At 46.2% G+C, this 27,617-nt stretch overlaps 1 protein-coding gene across 1 annotated transcript in view; it reads left to right on the top strand.

The window, feature by feature from the left end:
* The window catches only part of LOC139835608 (uncharacterized), a 33,503-nt gene extending 16,728 nt beyond the window's left edge, over positions 1 to 16,775 (top strand). Inside the window, exons 2-5 of the mRNA XM_071825468.1 lie at positions 1,667 to 2,258; positions 2,421 to 2,504; positions 2,940 to 3,364; positions 16,566 to 16,775. Coding sequence (XP_071681569.1) covers positions 1,667 to 2,258; positions 2,421 to 2,504; positions 2,940 to 3,364; positions 16,566 to 16,775 — 1,311 coding nt within the window. The remainder of the gene's footprint in view (positions 1 to 1,666; positions 2,259 to 2,420; positions 2,505 to 2,939; positions 3,365 to 16,565) is intronic.
* The last annotated feature ends 10,842 nt before the right edge of the window (positions 16,776 to 27,617 follow it).

Below are 27,617 nucleotides of genomic sequence, written 5' to 3'. Positions count from 1 at the left end.
CAATAGAGATGCTCACGGTCCACAACATCCACCTCAACAACGTCAAGACCTTGGTGAAGAAAGACCACCTCCTAGACGCAATGACCGCAATGAAGAGGAAATCTTTGGGAAACTCAAGTTCACCATGCCTAAGTTCCATGGAGAAGAAGACCCCGATGCATACCTCTCTTGGGTTCTCAAGGTTGACAAGATATTCCGCATACACAACTTCTCCGAAGCAAAGAAAGTGGCCATGGCATCACTAGAGTTTGAAGGGTATGCAAATGTTTGGTGGGAAGAAGTGAACAAGAAGCGTGACAAGGAAGATCTAGACCCCATTGCTACATGGGAAGAGATGCAAGAAGTCATGCACAAACGCTTTGTGCCCAACCATCACAAACGCGACCTCTTCAACAAGCTTACCCAACTCAAGCAAAGCTACAAGTCCGTTGAGGAATACTACAAGGAGATGCACATGACAATGATGAGTGCAAATGTGGACGAGCGAGAAGAGCAAACAATGGCAAGATTCTTGAATGGATTGAACATTCCCGTCAAGAGGATAGTGGAATTCTTGCCTTACACCAACATGGTTGAATTGCTTCATCAAGCTACAAGAGCCGAGCGCCAAGTGCGAGAAGACATAGCAAGTGCAAAAACAAAGTCCTTCTTCGCCGCGCGCAATGCAACAAATACCTCCTCAAGCATCAAGAACACAAGTGCTATTGCTCCCAAGGATCCTCCTAAGCAAATGAAGAGTGCCTTCAAGACAACAAGCTTCAAGCCAGATCAATCAACTATGTCCTCCAAAGCTTCCACGGGATCTAGTAACATCACATGCTTCATGTGTGGAGCTCAAGGACATAAATCCTTTGAATGCAAGAACACAAGAGTTATGATAACTCGAGATGATGGAGATGTGGAGTACTTGAGTGAAGGCGAATATGAAGCCTTGGTACAAGCCGCAACCAATCATGAAGATGATGACTTGGAAGACCAAGAGCAAGTCCTATGTGTGCATGATGCAAGCCCGTCCCTTGTGGTGACCAAAGTGTTGACAACCCATGCACTTCCCAATGAAGATCAAAGGTGCAACATCTTCCAAACAAGAGCCGGAATCAATGGCAAATCAATAAAGGTCATCATCGATGGAGGGAGTTGCCACAATCTTGCAAGCACCGAACTATGCTCCAAGCTCAACCTCACACTCCGGAAACACCCCCATCCTTACCATGTGCAATGGCTAAGTGACAATGGAAATGTCAAGATACAACACACCGTCTCCGTATCCTTCAAGATTGGCGCCTATGAAGACACCGTTGATTGTGATGTAGTGCCCATGACGGTGTGCCACATGCTACTTGGTCGCCCTTGGCAATATGACAAAAGAGCAAGCCATGATGGCTACACAAATGCCTATAGCTTCAAGGTCGGCGACAAGAAATACATCCTACGCCCAATGACTCCTAGCCAAGTGATTGCGGACAATGCAAAGGCTTTAGCGAGGGCTAAGGAAGCTACCATCACTAGTGAGATGAGTGGTGAGAGAGTGACCCACCAAAAGGAAAGTGAGCGCCACAAGCTATATATGAGTGAGATGAAGAGTGTCCTCATAGCTACCAAGAGTGAGATGAGAGAATTGCACCACAACCCATCCACCATATTGCACTATGTGCTCATTTGCAAGGGGCCATCTTCGGAGACTAACAACTTAACAACACTTCCTTCGTCTTTGTTGTCTCTTTTGAAGGAGTTCCAAGATGTCTTCCCCGACGAGCTTCCTCATGGACTACCACCGCTTCGAGGGATTGAGCACCGCATCGACCTCATACCCGGCGCTCCTCTACCAAACCGCGCCGCCTACCGCACCAACCCCGAAGACACAAAGGAGATTCAACGCCAAATACAAGACCTCCTAGAAAAAGGGTATGTTCGTGAAAGCCTAAGCCCTTGTGCGGTTCCCGTGATTCTTGTGCCTAAACCGGATGAGACGCAACGGATGTGTATGGATTGTCGCCCCATCAATGCCATTACCGTCCGTTACCGCCATCCCATTCCGCGTTTAGATGACATGCTTGATGAACTTAGTGGTGCCACGATTTTCTCTAAGATTGATTTGCGTAGTGGTTACCATCAAATCCGCATGGCTATTGGTGATGAATGGAAAACGGCATTCAAGACCAAACTCGGTCTCTATGAATGGCTCGTTATGCCTTTCGGTCTTTCCAATGCTCCATCTACTTTCATGCGCCTCATGAATCACATCTTACGTCCTCTCATTGGCAAGAGCGTGGTTGTCTACTTCGATGATATTCTTATTTATAGCAAAAACCTCGAGGACCATGTGCAACATGTGAGAGAAGTCTTGTGCATCTTGCGACATGAAAAGCTTTATGCTAACCTCCCTAAATGCACATTTGCTCAAAACAAATTGGTTTTCCTTGGCTTTGTGGTTTCCGCTAATGGTATTGAAGTTGATTCTTATAAGGTTGAGGCCATCCACAATTGGCCCACTCCTACCAATGTTGCTCAAGTCCGAAGTTTCCATGGACTCGCCGGTTTCTACCGCCGCTTTGTGAAAGACTTTAGCACCATTGCTTGCCCTTTGAATGATCTTACCAAGAAGAATGTTCCGTTTGTTTGGGGCAAGGCCCAACAAAATGCTTTTGATGAGTTGAAGAAACGCCTTACCGAGGCACCACTCCTTGTTCTTCCAAACTTTTCCAAAACTTTTGAGATTGAGTGCGATGCAAGTGGACTCGGTATTGGTGGAGTGCTTATGCAAGATGGAAAACCCGTGGCATACTATAGCGAGAAGTTAGATGGCGCACGCCTCAACTATCCTATATATGACAAGGAACTTTACGCTTTGGTTCGTGTTCTTGAAGTTTGGCAACACTATCTTTGGCCAAAAGAGTTTATTATCCACTCCGACCATGAGTCTTTGAAATATTTGAAAAGTCAACACAATTTGAACAAAAGACATGCAAAGTGGGTTGAGTTCATTGAGTCCTTTCCATATGTGATCAAATACAAGAAGGGCAAGGACAATGTTGTGGCGGATGCTCTTTCCCGCAAACTCACCCTCTTACTCACTCGCTTGGATATTAGTGTTTTGGGTCTTGATGAAATCAAAGATTTATATGCTTCCGATGCTTTCTTTGGCCCAATCTTTGCAAAGTGTTCTAGTGAGAAGGGCATCGATGATTTCTATTTGCACCAAGGATTCTTGTTCAAGGGCAACAAACTTTGTATTCCTATGTCTTCGCTTCGCCTTTTGCTCTTACAAGAATCGCATGGTGGTGGTCTTATGGGACACTTTGGAAGAGACAAGACATATGCCATGCTCTCCACTCACTATTATTGGCCAAGAATGAAGCGCGATGTGGAGCGCCTTTGCCGACGGTGTACAACATGCTTACAAGCTAAGTCTACCTCCAACCCTTATGGTCTTTACACCCCATTGCCTATTCCATATGCACCATGGACCGATATTAGCATGGATTTCGTTCTAGGCTTGCCTCGCACTAAGCATGGTCATGACTCTATATTTGTGGTAGTGGATAGATTCTCTAAGATGGCTCATTTCATACCTTGCCATAAGAGCGACGATGCTTCACACATTGCTTCATTGTTTTTCAGGGAAATTGTTCGCCTACATGGAGTACCGCAAAGCATTGTGTCGGATCGAGACGTCAAGTTCATGAGTTATCTTTGGAAGTCGCTCATGGCAAAGTTTGGAGTGAAGCTCTTATTCTCATCATCCTCGCACCCGCAAATGGACGGCCAAACGGAAGTGGTCAATAGAAGCCTATCCTCTCTTCTACGCATCCTCGTGAAGAAAAACTTGAAGTCATGGGAAGAGTGTCTTCCACACGCGGAGTTCGCCTACAACCGCGCCAAGCACTCGACAACATCAAGGAGTCCCTTCATGGTCGTCTACGGGTTTGAGCCGCTCACGGCACTCGACATACTACCACTTCCACTTCATGAGCGGACAAACATGGACTTCGACAAGCGCACCGCCGCCGTGAAGAAGCTACATGAAGATACAAGGGCAACAATCGAGCAACAAGTTCTTCGTCAAGCAACACGCCTCAACATGAACAAAAAGGCAAGGATCTTCAATGAAGGAGACCTAGTGTGGTTACATCTTCGCAAGGACCGTTTCCCTCAAGAAAGAAACTCCAAGCTCAAGCCCCGAGGCGATGGTCCCTTCAAGGTTCTCAAGCGAATCAACGACAACGCCTACGTCATCGACATACCAACATCCAAGTACTTGGTGAGCAACACATTCAATGTGTCCGACCTCTCGCCATACTATGAAGATGAAGAGACGTTAGAGTCGAGGACGACTCTTTCCCAAGGGGGGGGAGATGATGTAGCCCTACCCAAGGTCGATACTACATCAAGACCGACAAGCCCTCCTCGTGGTCCAATGACACGAGCTCGAGCCCAAGCCCTACGCCAAGAGGTGAATTCGCTCCTCTCCATGTATGCTTTTGACACCCCTTTGGATGGCTTGCTACTTCATGCCAATACCCTATGTTCAATCAGGTACATCGACCAAGAAGCGAGCCATGAAGACCAAGCCAATGGAGAGAGAGCTGGAAATGACGAAGATGGAGCTACAGCTGCCAGGCCGGAACTTCCACCCTCCAGGACCGGAACTTCCGCCCAGATGCCCTCCAGATTCCCTCCAGATGCCTTCCAGCGCCCAGAAGACAGGATCAGGCCGGAACTTCCGCCCCGAGGGACCGGAACTTCCGCCCAAGTTCCGCCCAAGTTCCGAAAGTCGGCGAAAACCCCCCTGGATGTTACTGCGGGACAATGGCGCAATTCCGGAACAAGGCCGGAACTTGGCTGGAACTTCCGCCCCGACCGGAACTTCCGCCCCTCCAGACCGGAACTTCCGCCCCTAGCCGGAACTTCCGCCCAAGTTGACCGGAACTTCCGCCCCATCGAACTTCAGCACGACAGCACTTTTCAGCTTGTAACTTACCCCTTCGCCCCCACCTATAAATAGGCTGGTTGCCTCAGATCTGAGATTAGACTTGATGTGAAATTAAACCTGAGCTTAGCTCACCCTTGTGGGAATCCTACTTAGATCTATGATCTTGTACCCACCCGGGCTCCTATCGACTTGTCAAGATCTCTTTGGTGACTTCTACCGTTTGTTTGATCTTTTGCTTGCACTTCTACCTATTTGGTCTTTTGCTTGCACTTCTATCAACCTTCCGGTCTTTTCACCCTTCTAGATCTTGCGAGCTTCGATTTGTCGATCTCTTTGCGGGACTTCTACCGGAAGGTCTTTTCTCGCAACCTCTATCGAGTAGGTGTATCGGGCCTACGAGGGAAAACCGGTTTGTGTGCGTGTGTGTGTGTTGTATCCCCACGATTCCCCTCGCGTTCTTCGTGTTCATCGCGTTCATCCACCTACCCCCACGAGTTCCACCCAAATCCGTGAAGATCGGGCACATCCTTGGACTTAGTCCACATCAGATATGTTTCTTTGTTATGGAGGTGACTAAGAGCTCGTTGTAAGTGGTTACACCGATGCAAGTTGGAACACTGATCCTGATGACTCTAAGTCACAATCTGGGTACGTGTTTATATTGAATGGTGCTGCAGTAAGCTGGGCAAGCTCGAAGCAGTGCACGGTGGCGAAGTCTTCAACAGAATCAGAGTACATAGCGGCAGAGGCTTCATCAGAAGCGGTATGGATGAAGAGGTTCATTGTAGAGCTCGGTGTGGTTCCTAGTGCATTGGACCCATTAATCATATACTGTGATAACATGGGTGCCATCGCCAATGCACAAGAGCCAAGGTCACACAAGAGGCTGAAGCATATCAAGATGCGTTACCACTCGATTCGCGAGTACATCGAAGATGGAGAAGTAAAGATTTGCAAAGTACACACTGATCTGAATGTAGCCGATCCGTTGACTAAAGCTCTCCCTAGGGCAAAGCATGACCAACACCAGAATGCCATGGGTGTTAGGTATATTACAATGTAATCTAGATTATTGACTCTAGTGCAAGTGGGAGACTGAAGGAGATATGCCCTAGAGGCAATAATAAAGTGGTTATTATTTATATCTCTATGTTTATGATAAATGTTTATATGTCATGCTATAATTGTATTAACCGAAACATTAGTACATGTGTGATATGTAGACAACAAGAAGTCCCTAGTATGCCTCTTAAACTAGCTTGTTGATTAATGGATGATTAGTTTCATAATCATGAACATTGGATGTTATTAATAACAAGGTTATATCATTATATGAATGATGTAATGGACACACCCAATTAAGCGTAGCATAAGATCTCGTCATTAAGTTATTTGCTATAAGCTTTCGATACATAGTTACCTAGTCCTTATGACCATGAGATCATGTAAATCACTTACACCAGAAAGGTACTTTGATTACACCAAACGCCACTGCGTAAATGGGTGGTTATAAAGGTGGGATTAAGTATCCGGAAAGTATGAGTTGAGGCATATGGATCAACAGTGGGATTTGTCCATTCCGATGACGGATAGATATACTCTGGGCCCTCTCGGTGGAATGCCGTCTAATGTCTTGCAAGCATATGAATAAGTTCATAAGAGACCATATACCACGGTACGAGTAAAGAGTACTTGTCAGGAGACGAGGTTGAACAAGGTATAGAGTGATACCGAAGATCAAACCTCGGACAAGTAAAATATCGCGTGACAAAGGGAATTGGTATTGTATGTGAATGGTTCATTCGATCACTAAAGTCATCGTTGAATCTGTGGGAGTGATTATGGATCTCCAGATCCCGCTATTGGTTATTGGTCGGAGTGAGTACTCAACCATGTCCGCATAGTTCGCGAACCGTAGGGTGACACACTTAAAGTTGGATGTTGAAATCGTAGAACTTGAATATGGAATGGAGTTCGAATATTTGTTTGGAGTCCCGGATGAGATCCCGGACATCACGAGGAGTTCCGGAATGGTCCGGAGAATAAGATTCATATATAGGATGTCATTTTATGTGAATTAAAATGATGCGGAAGGTTCTATGGAAGGTTCTAGAAGGTTCTAGAAAAGTCCGGAAGAAACCACCAAGGAAGGTGGAGTCCCGGAGGGACTCCACCTCCATGGCCGGCCAACCCTAGTGGGGGAGGAGTCCCAAGTGGACTCCCCCTATGGGGGCCGGCCACCCCCCCATATGGAAGGTGGAACTCCCACCTCTAGTGGGAGTCCTAGCTTGGGTAGGTTTCCCTATCATATGGAAGGTTTTGGGTTCGGGTCTTATTCGGAGACTTGTAGTCCAACCCTTGGGGCTTCCACCTATATAATGAGGGACAAGGGGAGGGGGTCGGCCACCTCAAGAACCACCAAGGTGGCCGCACCCCTTAGTGGCCGGCGCCCCCCTCTCCCCAAACCCTAGCCGCCCCGCTCCTCCACTTCCCGCACGCTTAGCGAAGCTCCGCCGGACTTCTCCGCCACCACCGACACCGCGCCGTCGTGTTGTCGGATTCAAGAGGAGCTACTACTTCCGCTGCCCGCTGGAACGGGGAGGTGGACGTCGTCTTCATCAACAACCGAACGTGTGACCGAGTACGGAGGTGCTGCCCGTTCGTGGCGCCGGAGGGATCGTGATCAAGATCTTCTACGCGCTTTTGCAAGCGGCAAGTGAACGTCTACCGCAGCAACAAGAGCCTCCTCTTGTAGGCTTTGGAATCTCTTCAAGGGTGAGACTCGATAAACCCCTCGTTGCTACCGTCTTCTAGATTGCATCTTGGCTTGGATTGCGTGTTCACGGTAGGAAATTTTTTGTTTTCTATGCAACGTTATCCTACAATCAGAAGTTAGCATATGGAGTGTTCACAACAGCAAGAAAATTGCGCCACTATTTTTCGGCACACCCAATAATAGTGGTCAATGAAGCACCTCTATCAAATATACTGAACAATCCATAAGCTACAGGACGTGTCTCCCTTTGGGGAATAGAATTTTCTCCTCGGGACATCACGTATGAAAAAAGAAAAGCAATAAAGTCGCAAATTCTGCCAGATTTCATCGCAGAGTGGATGGAGCTGCAAAATACAGGACCCCCAGATTTATCGAGAACTTGGACCATGAACTTTGACGGGTCCAAAAGGGTAGAAGGAGCTGGTGCAGGTGTGATACTTATATCACCTGAAGGCGACAAACTGAAGTATGTCCTACGGATGACGTTCCCAAACGCATCTAACAATGAAGCAGAATATGAAGCTCTCATACACGGGATGAAGCTGGCGAAAGCTTGTGGTGCAACTCTATTAAAAATATTTGGTGATTCACAGTTGGTGGCTCAGCAAGTCATGATCCAATGTGATCTAGTCAATGATAGCATGGTGGCATAAAAGGAAGTGTACAATGAGCTCGAGAAATTATTTGATGGATGTGAAGTAAATCACATCAGCAGGCTGAGTAATGATGAAGCCGATGTTCTCGCAAACATCGGGTCGCAGTGCCTCGCAATTCTGCCAGGAGTGTTTTGGGAAGAGATAACCGAGAGATCCACCAAACCAAAGAAAGCGCAGAAGAAGGAGAAGGAGGAGAAAACTTCGACTGCTCTCAAAGAAGCACCAGAAGAAGAGGACCAGGAGCTAGTGATGATGGTGGAAGTCTCATGGATGCAAGCATACATATCATATATCTTAAGGAAAGAAATACCCGACGATCCAGTTGAAGCAAGGCGAGTTATTCGACGATCGAAAGCTTTTACAGTGGTCAAAGGGGAGTTATACAAGCGCAGTATTTTGGGCGTGCTACAACGGTGCGTCACACCCGAAGAAGGAAGAGTAATCTTAAAGGATGTACATGAGGGAATATGTGGTCATCACGCGAGCAGTCGAGCCATTGAGGCCAAGGTTTTTCGGGCTGGATTCTATTGGTTGACAGCAATCGAGGACGCAAAGGAGATAGTACAAACCTGCGACGTGTGCCAGAGATTCGCCGCAAAACCCCACTCTCCAGCAGCAGAGCTGATGCCAATACCATTGTCTTGGCCCTTTGCCCAATGGGGTCTCGATATGGTGGGAAAATTACACAAGGCCTCGCCAGGAGGATACAAGTATATGCTCGTTGCTGTCGACAAATTCACCAAGTGGATAGAAGCGAAGCCGATAAATTCACCAGATGCAGCGTCAGCTATAAAATTCGTGAAGAGCATTGTTTTTCGATTTGGAGTACTTCATAGAATCGTCACAGACAATGGCAGTAACTTCACATCCAAGGAATTCAAGGCATACTGCGCAGAAGTAGGCATCAAATTGCACTTCGCGTCAGTTGGGCAACCGCAAACCAATGGTCAAGTCGAGAAAGCCAATGGTATCATCTGCAACGGTATTAAGAAACGCCTGTTAGGACCGCTTGAAAAGGCTCGACATACTTGGCCAGAGGAGTTGCCAAGTGTTTTATGGAGTATTCGAACAACACCAAATACGGCGACACAGGAAACTCCGTTCTTCCTGGTCCATGGAGCTGAGGCAGTACTACCGATCGAAATAGAGCAGGATTCCATGAGAGTCACAGAGTATGATGAAGAAACTTCAAGAAGAGCATTAGAGGACGATGTAGATGCACTCGATGAAGCTCGAGATGAAGTACTATCACGGGTCACCAAGTACCAGCAAGACCTGAAAAACTACCACAGTCGACGATTGCGGCCAAGATCCTTTCAGGTCGGAGATTTAGTCCTACGGCTCAATCAGCAGAGTACTGAAAAACTCGAGTCGCCGTGGCTTGGCCCTTACATCGTCACAGAAGTAATCGAAGGAGGAGCATACAAGATCAAGGACAAGAAGACAGGGGTTCCAGAGAAAAATCCCTGGAACGTGGCGCAACTCAGGCGGTTCTACGCTTAGAGTCGAAATATAGTCCTCAATTGTAAAAATACAATGTACTGAAACGCCCGCAAGTTTTCAGACGCACTCTTTTCCTTTTCAGGGCACCGAGTGGGGCTGGAAAGGTTTTTAATGAGGCGGGCTCGCGGTGCTGCAATATAGTAAAAGATATTGGTGACATACATCTTTTTCGTCGACAGGCTCGGGGGCTCATAACCCACGACAGCAAAATATATATATTCTCGCAAAATAGTAAATTCATCGACATGAAAAATAGTATAAGCTCCGGTCAAAGACTCGGGGGCTTCGCAATATAGATTACACTTCACAATATAGACAACTTCATTAACATAAATAATTCGACAAAAAATATAGACATGATTTCTCGCAATATAGTACAACTTAGTCAATGCCTCATATACTATCTATGGATAGATCTTTGTTATTTGCAGCAGTCGTCGTATGATCAGCATAGCTCCCCTTGACAAAGAATTCAGAATCCATCCGAAGAAGTTCGTCCATCATTTCTTTGGCTACAGGAGTCACAATGTCATTGATCTTGTCGACGTTACTTTTTCGCTTCGATTGCTTAGCCAGGCATTTGGAGACAATCGTCGTCAGGTCTAATTTTCGATGACAGATTTGTATCATGATCATGGAGAATCTTGCTCCAGCAGTCAACTGAGCTCGTACAAAGTTATGAATACGAGGGGCATCCCAAAACTTTTCCATCAAACCAAGAAGAGTGTCGGGCGCCTCGTCCCGAGGAAACATCGTCTTGTAAACAAGGGACAATGTTCTAGTGCAGAAATCAAGGAACTCGCGAACCTGACAGGCACGCTTGAAACCTGACAATCTGTCGGGTCCGTTCTGGAGTGGCCCATAATAGAGAACCGTGGTCAAGAGAAAGGTTAACGAGAAGATTTGTCCTTACGTTTACCCTTTCATCTTCAGCAGCAGCGTCGAGAAAGGAACCTATTTGGCGACGGCACGAGAAATTCAAACAAGGATACATCAGAAAGATAGAAGAAGTTCTGGGTTGAAAAAGCGTACCTGACATATCCACACTGGCTTCATTCATCAGTTCGAGCATACTATTCTCTCGAGTGGTTGCCTTTTCAGCTTCAGAAACGGCGGCTTCCTTGGCAGCTATAGCTTCTCGAGCTTGTTGAAGGGCAATTTTCTCTTTTTCGGACGCCTTGCGAGATTGCTCCATCATCACAAGTGTTTGCTTCTTCGCATGCTGAAGTTGTTGACGAAGTTCTTTCAAGTCTTGCGATAAACTTTTACTCGAGGAATCTTCATCAAGTTCACTATTCACCATCGCTTTCTTCGAGCGAGAAGAGGAAGGCAAAACATCGGAAGGAGCAGGAGTTGGAGTATAGTTATCGAACGTCAACTGAAAGAAAAGGCTCGACATCAATCATCAAGCAAGATAGAATTCCATTGATTTTTTAGAATATTTACAAGACATTACAATGGAGAAAGCCCTGACAAGCTAGTGTGGTAGGCGTCGCCAAAGCTACTTTGGCGACAGCATCAAAAGAAACAAGAAAAGAATGAAAGGGTGGTCTACTTGACCTCCGGCTTAGATGCGCTTGGAGCAGGAGTTGGTTTAACGCCAAGATAGGCAAGGATTGGCTTTGAGGAAGGTTTGGCAGCTCTAATTAGAGATTGCCACTTCTTCGTTTCCATCTGCCCTATGTCGCCAACCTTGGTCCAGTCGACATTTTGCTGGCTATCAGCAATCAGTGCGATGGTGCCCTCTACGCCAACCTTCAGGCCCTCTTGGTGAAGTTTGAGCCCAAGATCTTCTGGCACGTTGAAGCTTTTGGCAAGGGCAACAAAAGTGTTGGGCTCCTCTTTCTTCGGGAAGAAGTAGGAGAAAAGCTTCGACAGACCTGCTTCAGCATCAGCAAGGCCTTCGCGTGCTTCATCCCCATGGATTTCAAGAAGGGTCAGCGCATCGAGAAGCTCGTCGCCTTCAGAACCATCCACTTCGTATTCTTGATGAGTTCTCCCTGAAAACAAGCAAAGGGTAGCTCATAAATAAAGAATGCTCGGAAAATGTGAAGTAACCCGAGGATATGCACAAGGATTCGAGCACTTACTAACAAAACATCGACTCTGTGCCTCCAAGCGACTGAGGATCTTTTCCTCTCGAGCAGCTTGCTCAGCTATTTTATCGCTCAAAGCAGTTTCTGCGTCGTGAAGCCTCTTCCGAAGATCTTCAACACCAGCAGCATCTGCCTTGGCCTTTGCAGCATCTGCCTTGGCCTTGTTAGCATCTGATTAAGCCTTCTTACGAGCCTTTTCACTTTGCTCCAATTTTTGAGCAAGTGCATCGGCACGCTTGTTGGCTTCCGCAAGTTTTTCTGCCAAAGTAGTCAAAACCAGTCAAAATCACGACAAGAAAGGAGTGAGAAGTCATGGGCCAGGAGAAGCAGAAAAATAGTACCTTCAGCTTTGCTAGCATATTCACGGTACCCGACGAATTGGGCACCGAAGCGGATGAATTCCTTAATCAAAGGCTGGTAAAGAAAGATAAAGAAAGAAGGCATCAATATAGTCAAAAGCTCGATAGCACAAAGCAAAAAAGAAGCAAACAATGAAAAAAGTCGACAGCATCGGAAAGTACTTAGGGACTTACATCATCTAGAAGAGGAGTCGTGGAGCCACCCAATTGTAAGGCAGGCTCCGTGACTGATTCAACCCTCGCCCTTTTTGGCGAAGGGACAAGGGGGCTTGCAGGAGGAGTCGGCTGATCGGTGTTTTGCTGAGGAGGCGACGATTCTTCTCCTTCAACTTGCACTTCAGACACAACTAAAGTACGCGACGTACTCGTTCGAGAAGTCGCGTCAATAGCTTGCGCCTCTTCCTCGTCACCACTGCAGTAAAATGGCGACAATATAAGAAGCAAGATAGACAAAATATGTCAAGAGAAAAACAGTAAGAAGCAAGGGATAACTTACGAGCTGATGAGGGCATCATCGTATGGATTGAAAGCTGCCTTCTTATCTGAAGGACCAGCTTCTTCGGCTTTGGAGGTGCCGGAATCTTCGACTTCATCCCTCTTCCTCTTGTTCCTTGGAGAAACAGCAGGAGAAAGGGAGTGTGTCGAAGCGGTGGCCTCAGACTCAGCGTCTTTTTCAGAAGAAGCCGCGGATTTGTGAGCACCCACGACTTCACTTTCAGGACGCGAGGTGCCTCGGTTGTCATCATCGACAACAGTACGGTCTTCAACTTCTCCACCTTCAGGAAGAGGAGGAAGAGAAGCGAGGATAGGGTGGTTCTGAGAAAAAGTGTCAATAAAAAAGAAGTTATGCAAAAGAAGCTAGCAAGACAGTAGTCGATAAAATGGTAAAACTCGAGGAGACAATATAGCAGCTAAGAGGAAAAATTACCTCGGGGAGAGGATTGGCACCATTGTATGGCGTAATGCGGCAAGAGGATGGAATTGGATCCTTCTTGTTGAGCGATGAGATTTTGCGGATAAGCTTTTCAAAATCCTTCAAAGGAAGGTCTTTTGAGAGCCTGTCGACATCTTCTTCACCAGCATACTTCCAGAGGGGATTTTTGCGAGCCTGGAGAGGCTGCACTCTAATCCTAAGGAAATAGGCAGTAATCTCAATGCCCGAAAGTTCCTTGCCGCGGGTGTTCTGTAGCTCGTGGATGCGAGTCATCAGCGCTTCTGTCGCCAACTTCTCAGCTTCGGTAGCTTCAGCATCCCAGGAACGGCGGCGAAGGATTTTGGCCTCTTCGTTGAAAGGGGCGATGTTGTCCTCCACTGGATTGGAGTTTTCTTCGTGGATATACAGCCATTTCTTCCGCCAACCTTGGACAGAGTCGGGGAATTTGACGTCGAAATATTCGACGTCAGAGCGAACACAGATAACAACGCCGCCAATGTTGTAGGCGACGTTGTGGGAGCCATTACGGCGAAGGCAGAAGATACGCTTCCACAGAGCCCAATTAGGTTGGACCCCAAGGAAGCACTCACACAATGTGATGAAAATCGACACGTGGAGGATGGAATTGGGCGTCAACTGATGCAGTTGAAGCCCATAGACAAACAAAAGACCTCGAAGAAACTCGTGGATGGGGGGAGAAAGACCTCGGATGAGGTGGTCAACGAAACTGACCCGATACTCGATTGGAGGCTTGGGATAGCTCTCCTCCTTGGGGAAGCGGAGCGAGTTCTCCTTCTTGTTGAACCCCATCTTCTTCAGCAGATTGATGTCTTGGGCAGAGATCTTGGATCTTTCCCACTCCGCGCTTGCCAGATCCGCCGTCGCCATTCTCGATTCCGGAGTGTTGTGCCTTGTCAAACGGATGCGAGGCGGCATCAATGAACTTGGCGGCAAAGAGTGTGAGTGTGGTTGCGAGCTTGAAGCAATGGGAGAAATGGAGGATTTGCAGAGGAGAAGCAGAGGTGCAGCGCGAGCGAAAGGACTAGAGGAGGAAGATGATGCCTTTATATAGAGGTGCGGTGAATCGACGCGCCGTTGGATTGAGAGATTGCGGGACAGATGGTGTACACGTGGACAAGGGGTAAAAAGTAATTTCATACAGGCGCGAAAGCACAGGAGCTACAGTACGTGCGCTAGGAAAAGCGGAGGACGTGTGTCCCCCACTTGCACGACGTGTCAATACGGTGCGTAATTTGGGCCCGCAAGGCAGCGAGAGAGAACTTCTCGCGTTTTCCAGGAACAGCAGTCGTGGCTATCGTCAGCAGTGATGTCACTTTAGCAAGAGAAAATTTCGACTCAACAGCTTCATAAAAAAGGTGACAGTAGAAGATTATGGATCATTTTGAGAGCCTTTGATCAAATACATGTTTTTGATCAAATGCTCGGGGGCTACTTTGGAAAAATGAAAAATTCGAGAAAGAATAGAAATGGCGAGAGTCTATGATCAAATACAAGTATTTACTCATAGCCTCGGGGGCTACTCCCATCGGGAGCGCTGTTCGCGCACCCGAGAGATTTAAAAAAAAAAGTATGCGACAAGTGAAAAATATAGCGACATAAGGCGTGGAGCCTACACCCAAGCACAAGTCCTTGGCTGTAGCCTCGGGGGCTACTCCCATCGGGAATGCTGTTCGCGTGCCCGATGAAATTATAAAAAAAAGGAAAAAGAGAGAAAAAGAAGAAGAAAAAGTGAGTATATTTCGAGTTATATAAATAACTCGACATATACTCCCATCGGGAAAGCAATATAAGTCATCCGTTGACTCAATAAAATGTGCTATTCCAACAGCCGAAAAAGCACTCGACAATATATTCTCAGAACGCCAAAGTTGCGAACAATTTCTGAATGCCGCAAAACTTTGCGAAGGTAAGACTCCAGATCTGTTCTGTGTGGCGTGGCGTCGTCTCTGACGTCGGTTTGCTACTTTTTCCCGTATCAACAGATACGAAGAAAAATCCTAACGGACGTGTTAGGTACCCGATAAATATGACTGGGACTCGACAGAATGGTAAGACCTTAAGCGGCACCTGTCGAAGTTTACACCAGTATCCCGAGATCATGTCCAGGGACGTGATCTTGAAGTATGTTTTTGCGGATTGCCACTAGAGCAGTTAACTAGTACCTGATCCGTCAGATGAACTAGCCCCAACTACCATTATCCCTGTACAATATAGAAATTCACATGTAAAGATATATGGTGAAGTTCAAAGTTATTGAGTAAATATAAAAGTGGAGATTTTCCCTGACTTTACAATTCAAGAAAAATCTCGGGGGCTACTGACATAGGCATCCCCAATGGGCCTGCCAAAGATGGTACACAGGGTTTACTGAAGGCCGACGACCCGAAGGATAAGAAGAATTCGGAATCCCAACTTGCTAGTTAAGGAAAGCTAGAGTTGTATTAGGAAGGAACACTTGTAATATTACGGGAGGAGTTAGAAACCTTCCCGGACTCTGTAACTTGTACATCATGAATCCCTCGGCTCCGCCTCCTATATAAGGGGGAGTCGAGGGACAAAGAAAGAATCGATTCATTGTCTCACAAACCCTAGCTTTCATATCGTCGATCACTTTTCGGCTGAAACCTTCGAGATCTACTTGCCCTCTACTTCTAACTAAACCCTAGTCTACAACCCGTAGGCATTGACAAGTTAATCCCTTGTCACTTGTTGCTTTTGAATGCCTGCACTTCAGTGAGAATAACACAAATCTGTCAATGAATTTCTGTGCTTACAAGTTATATCTATTCAAAACATAAGACGGGGTGGATTGGGATTTTCTAAGGAAAGTGATGCAAAGGCTGGGGTTCGCAGATGACAGTTTACTATTTTTAAAGCCCAAGTGGACCAAGAAATTGGAGTCAAACAAACAAATATGCGTCAAGCACATGTCAGCTAATTAGCGAAAGCAAATGAGGAGAGGCATGCCTACCTCAAGCATGTTCCCGATCTGCGGTTGTGCTGATGAAGTTACATTCCATGTTTTCCATCGCTGACAACATGCTCGGGATTTATGGCGAGCGATGGCTGAAATCTGGACTTGTCGCCGAACTGCTAAAACCAACTGGAACAGAATGACTCCTAAATGTCCAGCAATGATACATGAAGCCCAAAGAGCTCCTACGCTCATGACTATGTGGCGAATATGGCATGCCATAGCGAAATGACCCATGAAAACCCTGCCCCTTGATCGATGGATCCCACCGCTTCTTGGTGACCTACCTTCACTGCCTTATGCTCATAAATAGTTCCAGGATGCATATGTGGTAAATGGTAAAATGGTGGTCAATCCTGTGCAAGGGTTTACCAACAAGGAAGGCATCCAAATGGATGGTAGGAAAAAAGTTAGGAAGCGCTGGACACATCCTGCTAGTGGAGAAGCCAAGCTAAACGTTGATGGGGCCTTTCTTGGCAAGGCATCAGCGGTAGGAATGGTGCTCCGCGACCATTGTGGGTAGCCAATCTTCGATGCGTGTCGAAATCTTCCACATTGTAATGACGCCACAGAAGCAGAAATTATTGCCATTGATCAAGGAAGGCCTACGATTGGCCTTGCATTGGACGCCGCTGAAGGTTAAAGTTGAATCTGACTGCACCAAAGCTGTGGAGATGATGAGGGAATCCTTGCCAAACACCTCAGCTTAGGCATTCAGAATTAGCGCTATTTGTGATTTTCTTAGGGTAGGGAAAGAGATGCTTGTATTGTTAAAGTTAGCCATGAACTAGCAAGACTAGGTAGAATTCAGGGTAGAACATAGATTTGGCTCAGGGACATGCCCACGTAGTTGCTACGGCATTTGCCGTTGATTGTAATTCCTTACGGTACTACCGCCCCCCAGGACCCAGCCAATGGAGAGGGAGCTGAAGATGGAGAAGATGGAGACCCAGCGCTCCAGCCGGAACTTCCGCCCCTAGGACCGGAACTTTCAGTCAGATTCCTCCCAGATGTCGTCCAGCGCCCAGAAAAGAGCATCCAGCAGGAACTTCCGCTCCAAAGGACCGGAACTTCCGTCCAATTTCCGTCCTAGTTCCGAAATCAAGCTCCGAGCCCCCAGGATGTTTCTGCAAAGAAAACGATCATTTTCGGAACTAGACCGGAACTTGGCCGGAAGTACCGCCCGACTGGAACTTCCGCCCTTGGAGACCGGAACATCCACCCCGACCGGAACTTCCGCCCCCAGTGACTGGAACTTCCACCTGCACGACTGTCAGCCCAAAACTGCACGTTTCAGCATGTAACTTATCCCTTCGCCCCACCAACTATAAATAGCCTTGTTGGCTCAGATCTGAGATTAGACTTGAATTGAGAAAGAACTTGAGCCATGCTCTTGCCCCCATGTGGGAACCCCTATCATAGACCCTCCACGTGATCTCCTTGTTGAATCCTTGTGATCTCTTTGGTGACTTCTATCAATTGTTGGTCTTTTGCTTGCACTTCTACCATTTGGTCTTTTGCTTTCACTTCTATCAACCTTGATCTTTTAACCCTTCTAGATATCTTGGATTCGATTTTTCAATCTTTTTGCGGGACTTCTACGGAAAGGTATTTTCCTGCAACTTCTTTCGAGTTGGTGGTTCGGGTCAACGAGGACAAACCGATTTGTGTGTGTGTGTGAGTTTGTATCTCCGATCCCCTTCGTGTTCTTCGTGTTCTACCACCTCCCCCACGAATCCCACCCAAATTCGTGAAGATCGGGCCTCCCCTAGGGCTTATCCCTTGTCATATGGTATGAAGAGCTCCTTGGTTACCACGGATTTGACCCCCACACCCCGAAAATTTTCTTGAGAAATTTTTCGAAAATCCCAAAAAAATAGCCCCAAATTGTCCTTCGTTGGATCTCGCGATTTGTAGAGTTTTTGGTGGTGTTGCTCCAATAGAAACTTGTCTTTGGTGTTGATCTACAACTCCCCCACCTTTCCCACAGCTTTTAGTGCCAAATTTTCTTCGAATTCGAAGGATTTTGGACCGGATTTCCGCCCAAATCGAAGAACAGCCCACAGATCTGATTGTGACCGGAAGTTCCGCCCGGGACCGGAAGTACCACCCCCAGACACCGGAAGTTCCACCAGTCTGAATTTTTGATAGCTACCTTTGTTTTTCGTTTTGGCACTACCCCTTTTGTGTTTGTACTTCGGTTTTGAGTGCCATTTCAGCTACCAGAAGCTTCCGCAACATCGACAACGGCGACGGCACACCGAGGATCCAAGAGGTTTGATACGGGGTGGCCTTCGGACACCACCGCCTCAAGACCGACAAGCCCTCCTCGTGGTCCAATGACACGAGCTCGAGCCCACGCCCTACACCAAGAGGTGAATTCGCTCCTCTCCACGCATGCTTTTGATACCCCTTTGGATGGCTTGCTACTTCATGCAAATACCCTATGTTCAATCAGGTACATCGACCAAGACGCGAGCCATGGAGACCAAGCCAATGGAGAGAGAGCTGGAAATGATGAAGATGGAGCTACAGCGCCCAGGCCGGAACTTCCGCCCCCAGGACCGGAACTTCCGGCCAGATGCCCTCAAGATGCCTTCCAGCGCCCAGGGAAAAGGATCCAGCCGGAACTTCCGCCTCGGAGGACCGGAACTTCCGCCCGCCGGAACTTCCGCCCAAGTTCCGCCCAAGTTCCGAAAGTCCGTCAAAACCATACTGGATGTTACTGCGAGGAAATGGCCGAATTCCGGAACAAGGCCGGAACTTCCGCCCCGACCGGAACTGCCGGCCCGCAAGACCGGAACTTCCGCCCATGACCGGAACTTCCGCCCAGAACGACCGGAACTTCCGCCCCATCAAACTTCAGCGAGACAGCACTTTTCAGCGTGTAACTTACCCCTTCGCCCCCACCTATAAATAGCCTTGTTGGCTCAGATCTGAGATTAGACTTGATGTGAAATTAAACCTGAGCTTAGCTCACCCTTGTGGGAACCCTACCTAGATCTTTGATCTTGTACCCACCCGGGCTCCTTATCGACTCGTGAAGATCTCTTTGGTGACTTCTACCGTTTGTTTGATATTTTGCTTGCACTTCTACCTATTTGGTCTTTTGCTTGCACTTCTATCAACCTTCCAGTCTTTTCACCCTTCTAGATCTTGCGAGCTTCGATTCGTCGATCTCTTTGCGGGACTTCTACCGGAAGGTCTTTTCTCGCAACCTCTATCGGGTTGGTGGTTCGGGCCAACGAGGGAAAACTGATTGTGTGCGTGTGTGTGTTGTATCCCTATGATTCCCCCTCGCGTTCTTCGTGTTCATCGCGTTCATCCACCACCCCCACGAATTCCACCCAAATTCGTGAAGATCGGGCACATCCTTGGGCTTAGCCTTATCATATGGTATCAGCAGTTCTTTGGTTGCCACGGATTTGACCCCCACCACCCCCAATTCCACCAATTTCGCCCAAAAAAATTCCAAATTTTTTTCCCCAAAAAATAGCCCCAAATTGGCATTGGATCGATCTCGCGATTGGTTGAGTTGTTTGTGGTTTTGCTCCAATAGAAACTTGTCTTTGGTGTTGATCTGCAATTCCCCCACCTTCCCACAGCTTCTAGTGCCAAATTTTCCTCGAATTCGAAGGATTTTGGCCCGGATTTTCCGCCCAAATCGACGAACAGCCCGCAGATCTGATTGCGACCGGAAGTTCCGCTCGGCAGGACTGGAAGTTCCGCCCGGGACCGGAAGTACCGCCCCTCAGGACCGGAAGTTCCGACTGGCCGAAATTTTGACAGCAACCATCGTTTTTCGTTTTGGTACTAACCCCCTTGTGTTTGGACTTCGGTTTGAGTGCCATTTCAGCTACCACAAAGATTCCGCAACATCGACAATGACGACGGCACCCCGAGGATCCAAGCGGTTCATTTGACACCTCCACCATAGCAAGTTCAAGATCGTCGGCCACCATCATCAAGTGGTATAACTTGCTCCTAACTTGTAGCCCTAGCCTCTTTTGCGTACCTTTCCTATCGAGAGTGGCTTTCTAGTATTGCGAAGCACTGCGCAAGCGTCCCGACCGTGAGGGTGTGCGTGTGTTGAGCAAAGCTACGAAGCAAGCTCATGTGAAAAGATAAGCAAAAGAAGTGTGACATACTTACATAGATAGTAGTATACTTACATAGTGAGAAAAAGAAAGAAAAATACAAAAAGAAAAAGTGTCTGAGTGACACCTATACACAAAAGAGTCCAAAGCTTTTAAGCAAAAGAGAGAAAAGAGAAGAGAGGCGTCTTGCGCAAATCTTGTTGCTTCTCAATTTTGCAACCAAGCCACGGTCTCTCTTGTGTTAGCGTGACACCGAGCTAGTAGTTTTCGTTAGGACCATTTTGTTCTTGCTTATTTTCCAAGTCGCGCTAACCCCATTTTGTCCCACGCGTGTGTTCCTCCTTGTGTATGCCTTTTGTGATCACAACCTTTTGACTTGTGACTTTTGGATCTTACCCACTTTTGACAATAGACTTTTCGTTTGGTTCTTCCATTTGGCTTTCCACATCCATACCTAACACCATATAGAGTTTTTGTTTTTGTGTGTGTGCATACATATCGGTTGCCCTCCGCCTTGAAACACCTTTTCGATTTTGGTTTGCAAGTTTTGACCCTTTTGGTAGTCTTTCCTAACCACCCACCACATAGTTCTTGTTTTTAGTTGTAACCATGTCTAGTGGAGAAGGGAACCAACTACCGATGACGCGGCACCAACATTGGATAGCTACTCAAGCCGTCCACGCCAAGCTCAATCAATTTGAAGCCATGCTCAAGGATACCAATGTCCGCTATGAAGAAAGAGCTCAAGTGATGAGGATAAGAAAGATATTTCAGCACCTACGACATCTGAGAAGGATGATATTTTCAATGGTACTGATTTGGAGCTACTGCTGGTACATACGACTGAATGTTGTGAGTCTACTCCTTTGTTGGTTTCTTCATTGGATTTGACTTGCACATATACTTCAAAACCATGTGATGACTTGCAAATTTCGAATTTTGATCATGTGGTATTAATTACTCATAAGGAAGTACTTGCTAAAATACCGCCTGATAATATTGTGTCTTATATCATGTTAAACGAACCTATGAGTATGCAATGTGCTATGGACAAGATTTCTGAAATTTCTTATGTGAATTCTAGCACATATGAATGTTCTTTCATGTTTAATCTTATTGGTGTTTATAACATGGATGGGAACTTTCTGGTAGATTACATATGCATTACTTGTGATAACATTGCTGAACTGAAAATTGCTGCTTGTAGTCCTTTATGCTATGTGAGAAAGTTGTTTTGCTGCGGGATAGTACATAATTTCCGTGATAGTATGAATATTGATTCTATTTTGTTTGATAAGCTACAGCCAACAAGAGTAATTTTACCTATGTTGGATTGTTCTAATCTTGCTAGAATAGAATCAGATTTCAATGATTTATTGTGCTTGTCCCAACACATGTTGCATTTATATGCTACTGATGTATACTTCACATATATTTGCAAACTGAGTTGCACATTATACACTCTGAGTTATTTTCATGGTCATATATTTGTTTGTTCTACATGTCAGAGTAGCGCAGTAAAAGCATGGTATCCCATATCTGTACATCTACATATCCTGGATTGGTTTACCCTTGTTTATAGAAAATTTGATCATGGGTCTTCCGTGAGAACACTTGAGTTAATATTGCACAATAAGATTGTATATATATTTGTTACTCACCGTGATCGTAGTTCTATATGCTTCACTTATACTTGCAAGTTAAGTTGCAATTTGGATTATGAGAATACTACTCATGTACGCAAAATTCATACAACATTCTATATCTACATATACTCTGCGTACACGTTCTTTTTGTTTCTTCCACTTCCAGTTTACCAAAAGCCGAGGACTGCTTTTCATGAAGAAAGGGAGGATGATGAGGATATAATCAGGCAATATGATCATTCTACATGTTTGAGCTGGAAAGAAATATTAAGTCTAACTGATGATTATTATGGCTGAAAATAATACTTTAATACCTGAGAATTTTAAGCTACCTAAATCTTGTATTATGTTTTTATATAAATATAGGTACGTTGATGAGAGAGATTTTGATGCACTTGTATCTAGATACAAGGACCTGCACGCGCGCAAGAGGGGCGGGAGGCGTGGAAGGCGCGCGAAAGAAACCAGTCGAGGAGATAGACTGATGCGGGGTGGCCTTCGGTCACCTACGCCTCAAGACCATCAAGTGCAGCTGATGAGGACATCCCTACTTCACTACTACCTCCGTCATTGCAAGATGAAGATGAAGCTGTGAAGCTCAAGTCCAATGAAGTTAGGATTGGACCAATGACACGAGCTCGTGCGAAGCTACTTAAACAACAGGTGAACTTGTTCCTAAACGATACTTTGATCGACGAGAACTTTATACTACCTAAGTCGTATTACTTGTGTATGATCAGGTATGAGGAGGAATCAAGCATCGCACGAGGAGGAGAGGAGCAGCTGGACAAGAAGCTGAACGTGAAGCTGGACATGGAGCCGGACGTGAAGACATCCCATGGACGCGCGAGGAAGGAGCGGGAGGCATGCGCGAGAGGAGGATATCTTCGGGCCGGTCCCAGGTCCGGTCAGACCGGCCGTGGGACCGGGCCACCCGGTCACCAACCGGATTTTGAACCGGTGCCATCCGGGCCACATCCAGGGAACACGGACCCTTCGTCCGGTTTCCACCCGGTCACAGACCCGGTCTAGGACCGGACCACCCGGTCCCAGGCCCGGTCGACCGGCCCCCAGACCGGCCGAGTCCGAGTCTGTCTCGACCAGATCTATTCTGGGTCGGTTATTTTCGTACTTTTTCGACCTGAGGTCGTCCCGAACGCCTATATAAGCCCCTGGGACGCCCCCAAAGTTGCTTTAGACCACGTTTAAGATAAACCCTAGTTCTTAGTTGTTTGCTCTGCAAAACTATTGAATACTACTCTCCAATTCGCATCGATCTGGAGTTTTATACTACTGAAAGTTTGTGTGTAATCTGCTGTTCCATTGGGGATTAGAAGATTGCAATTTACCGCTTCGTGGTCGGCGGCTACGTGCGCAAGTGTGTGGAGTTGCGAATATCTTGCAGGGTTGAGAGCTGTTGCATTGGCATCAGGAATCAATCGAGAGACTTCGTCGGCGTCATACAAGTTATCCTCCTCATCATCATCGATTCCTTCCGCTGCTACCATCGTGTGTTCATCACCACCGTCGCTTACTAAGAAGATCGGGACACCCCTTATCATCTTGGTATCAGATTTCCAGTTTTCCTCGGTAAGCCATCCACAATCCACCCCATAGTCGAGTTGTGAGTGTTTTCCTATCCAGAAAAAGCCATAAAAAGTTAGGGTTAGGGTTTGCCATAGCCTTAGATTGCACTAATTTCGAGTTTTAGTTGCTTTTCGTAGTTGTTTTTGCGTATCTTGATCTTTCCTCTAGTAGAATTGTTAGGGTTTGTGTTTTCTCTATCATCTAGTTTATCATATTGTGTCAGTTTTTGTTACTCCGAGTCCACATAGCGTACAGTGTGCTTGTTCCCAACCATAGACACAGCCTATCGATATAAAGTGACTAGGAACTTCCCCAGAAGAGACTAGTTTTACCGCTCGATAGGCTGCTCGTTAGGGTTTTGGTGCTTTGCAATTTCTGTTGGCCGTGTTATCAAGGAGTTGTGTCAGAAAATCAAAAAAAAAAACAACAAGAGAAAATTGAAAAGAAGCAAAAAAGAGCTACATAGCTGCGTGTGTTCTACAAATAGAAAATCCAAAACGAAAAGTGTTGTGCTAGTTGAATCAAGTGAAGGCCTAAGTTTGTTTTCCTGCACCCGTAGTTGAGCAATCTTGTGCCTGTCTCGTTGAGCTTTGCTAGCGTCTCTCTAGTGCATTGCAACTTTTCCCACATATAGTTGCATTGTCCCATTATATCGCCTTGTGTGAGTATCATTGGTCGTCTACGGTCAGCGCTAGAGCTTGTTATTGGTGCAAATAGGTAGCCCACCTACAGCCCCACATATATCCTGCTTTGTTGTGTGATTTGTTCTTACACCCTTGATATTCGCTTCGCTACATCCGTGCCCTAGTCCGTCAATCCAAGTTGGTAAGCAATACTAATTCACTTTGGAGCGGTAAGATTTACCTTTCTTATCAGTTTTGAGTGAGTTGTGAGAGTACCACCAAATTTTTTTTGTTTAGTGCACTAACCTACTAATCATGTCTTCTACCGAGAATGTTGATGTGATGCAGAAAAAGGACGCCGCTACACTAGTTACTTGGCGTGAATTTGAGGCACTTCGTGATCACATGCAACGTGAAATACGAGTTGCTAGTGATGTGTTGGACAAGGATATTCAGAGTGTTCACTTGAAGGTCGATGAGACTACTACAGCGGTTAACACCGTTCAAACGTCGGTGACGACTCTTCAAGCATCTATACAAGCTTTGACAACCGCCGTTGGTGAGATACGTACAATGGTGCAACAACAACCACCACCTGATGAAGATGGCAGTGTGCAAGGTGACAATGCTGAAGCTGCTAATGCTCAAGGGCGTGGTGTTGGTCGTGCTCTTGGACGTGGCGTTGGAGATGCGTTCCGTGGTCGTGGTTTTGTCCCCGTCGGAGCCCAACGTGTTCCTCAACAACAAGACGATGGTTTGGGTAAGCCCAAGTTCTCAATTCCCAGATTTGAAGGAGGTACTGATGTTGAAGAATATCTTACATGGGAGCTGAAGATTGAGAGATTATGGCGTTTACATCCTGACTATACTGAAGATAGGAAGATCAAGCTTGCTTCCTCACGAATTTGATGGCTATGCATTGCGTTGGTGGGATGGACTTGTTCGTGCTCGTGAAGAAGATGGTGAGCTGCCTATTATCACATGGCGTGCTATGAAGGCGGCAATGAGAGCTCGTTTTGTGCCTACCAATTACTTGCGTTCCGTCTTTGACAAGTTGACCCAATTGAAACAAGGTGTGTTGACGGTTGATGCTTACTACATGGAGATGGAGATGCTTATGCAGCGTGCCCGTGTCTGTGAGTCTCTTGAGATGACACTACAGCGATTTCTGAATGGTCTCCGATTTAACATCAAGGGCATTGTGCGTCATCACAGCTACGCTACTATGAATGAGCTACTACATCATGCAAGAGAAGCTGAGTCACAGTTGGCTGAAGATCTGCAAATGAAGGGCCGTGCTACAGGCGCTGGGCGCTACACACCCCGCGCGCCGCCCTCCATGGCGCCATCTTCGCGCCCTGCAGATGTTCCTACTTCGTCTAGCAAGCCGGTCTCTAGTGTCACCAACACAAAGAAGCCCGCTCCTGCAGCAAGTGGAACTAGTTCTAACATGTCGACAGCGCGCAACCGTGATATGGTTTGTCATACATGTGGTGGCAAGGGTCACTTCAAGAAGGATTGTCCTAATCGTAAAGTTATGATAATTAATGAGGACAATGAGTATGAAACTGGAGATGATGCTGATCCAAATGCTCCAGATGAGGATGATTATGACAGTGATGGGTTTGATGCTTTCCCTTCTGAAGCTCAAACTATTGTTGTCTCGCAGCGTGTTCTTAATGTACAGTCAAGTGCATCTACACAGCGCTGTAATTTGTTCCAAACAAAGGCACTAGTTGGTCCTGATAAAGCTTGCAAGGTCATTATTGATGGCGGGAGTTGTCGCAATCTAGCAAGCAAAGAGTTATGTGCCAAGCTGAAACTGAAATATCTACCGCACCCGCATCCATATTATATTCAGTGGTTGAGCAATAATGGTGAGATGAAGGTGAGCCACATGGTGCGAGTTGATTTTGAGATTGGACCGTATAAGGATTCCATTGATTTTGATGTGGTTCCTATGACGGTTTGTCACCTGCTGTTGGGCCGGCCATGGCTTTATGACCGTTCTGTGCAACACAATGGCCGCGCCAATACATATCACTTGGAGTTCAAGGGCAAGAAAATTAACTTACAGCCTATGTCACCACAGCAAATTGTCAATGAGTCTCGTCAGAAGATTGAAGTAAACTTTGAGGATGCATCCATAGATAGGCGAGAGAATTGTAATGCCGTGAGTGATATAACGAAAAGTGAGAGAGTGAATTCCTTAGTCTCATTAGCCACCAAACAAGACATGAGAGAATTTTGTGAGGATCCTACAGCCATGCCTATTGTGCTCATGTACAAGGGTACGGTTTTGGTTTCTAACGACATGACCCCTCTTCCTCTTGGTGTTTCTAATGTTTTGCAGGAATTCAGCGACGTGTTTCCGGAAGAGGTACCCGCAGGACTTCCACCATTGCGAGGTATTGAGCATCAAATTGACTTGATTCTCGGAGCATCGCTGCCCAATAGGGCGCCATATAGGACGAATCCCGAAGAAACGAAGGAGATACAGAAGCAAGTACAAGCGCTACTCGACAAAGGTTATATCCGCATAAGCCTTAGTCCTTGTGCTGTTCCTGTTATTCTTGTTCCTAAGAAAGATGGTACATGGCGTATGTGCGTAGATTGTAGAGCGATAAACAACATTACTATTCGATATCGTCATCCTATTCCCGGTTTAGAGGATATGCTAGATGAATTGAGTGGTGCTGCTGTTTTCACTAAAATTGATTTGCGTAGTGGTTATCATCAAATTAGGATGAAAGAAGGGGATGAGTGGAAAACCGCCTTTAAAACAAAATTTGGTTTATATGAGTGGTTAGTAATGCCTTTTGGTTTAACTAATGCACCTAGCACTTTCATGAGACTGATGAACCATGTTTTGCGTGATTTTATTGGCAAGTTTGTGGTTGTGTATTTTGATGACATATTAATCTACAGCCGCAATGAATCTGATCATATTATACATATTCGACATCTTTTGCAAGTGTTGCGTGATAGTAAACTCTATGGTAATCTTGAGAAGTGCACATTTTGCAAAGATAAGGTCATATTTCTGGGTTATGTTGTCTCTAAGCAGGGAGTAGAAGTAGATGTGTCTAAAATTGAAGCTATTCAAAATTGGTCTACTCCCATGAATGTGAGTCAAGTTAGAAGTTTTCATGGTCTAGCTGGGTTTTATCGCCGTTTTGTGCCCAATTTTTCTACTATTGCTGCACCTTTGAATGAATTGACTAAAAAGGGTGTTGTCTTTGAGTGGGGCGTTGCCCAAGATCATGCTTTTGATGAACTGAAACGATTGTTAACTTCTGCACCGTTGCTTGCACTTCCTGATTTCAATAAGCAATTTGAGATTGAATGTGATGCTAGTGGTATTGGAATTGGTGGTGTGTTGATGCAAGAGGGTCGCCCAATTGCATATTTT

This window comes from Lolium perenne, chromosome 2 (assembly GCF_019359855.2).
Source record: "Lolium perenne isolate Kyuss_39 chromosome 2, Kyuss_2.0, whole genome shotgun sequence".
Taxonomy (NCBI): domain Eukaryota; kingdom Viridiplantae; phylum Streptophyta; class Magnoliopsida; order Poales; family Poaceae; genus Lolium; species Lolium perenne.
Note: the sequence above shows the minus strand (reverse complement) of the source record. Positions and strands in the feature narration are given on the sequence as shown.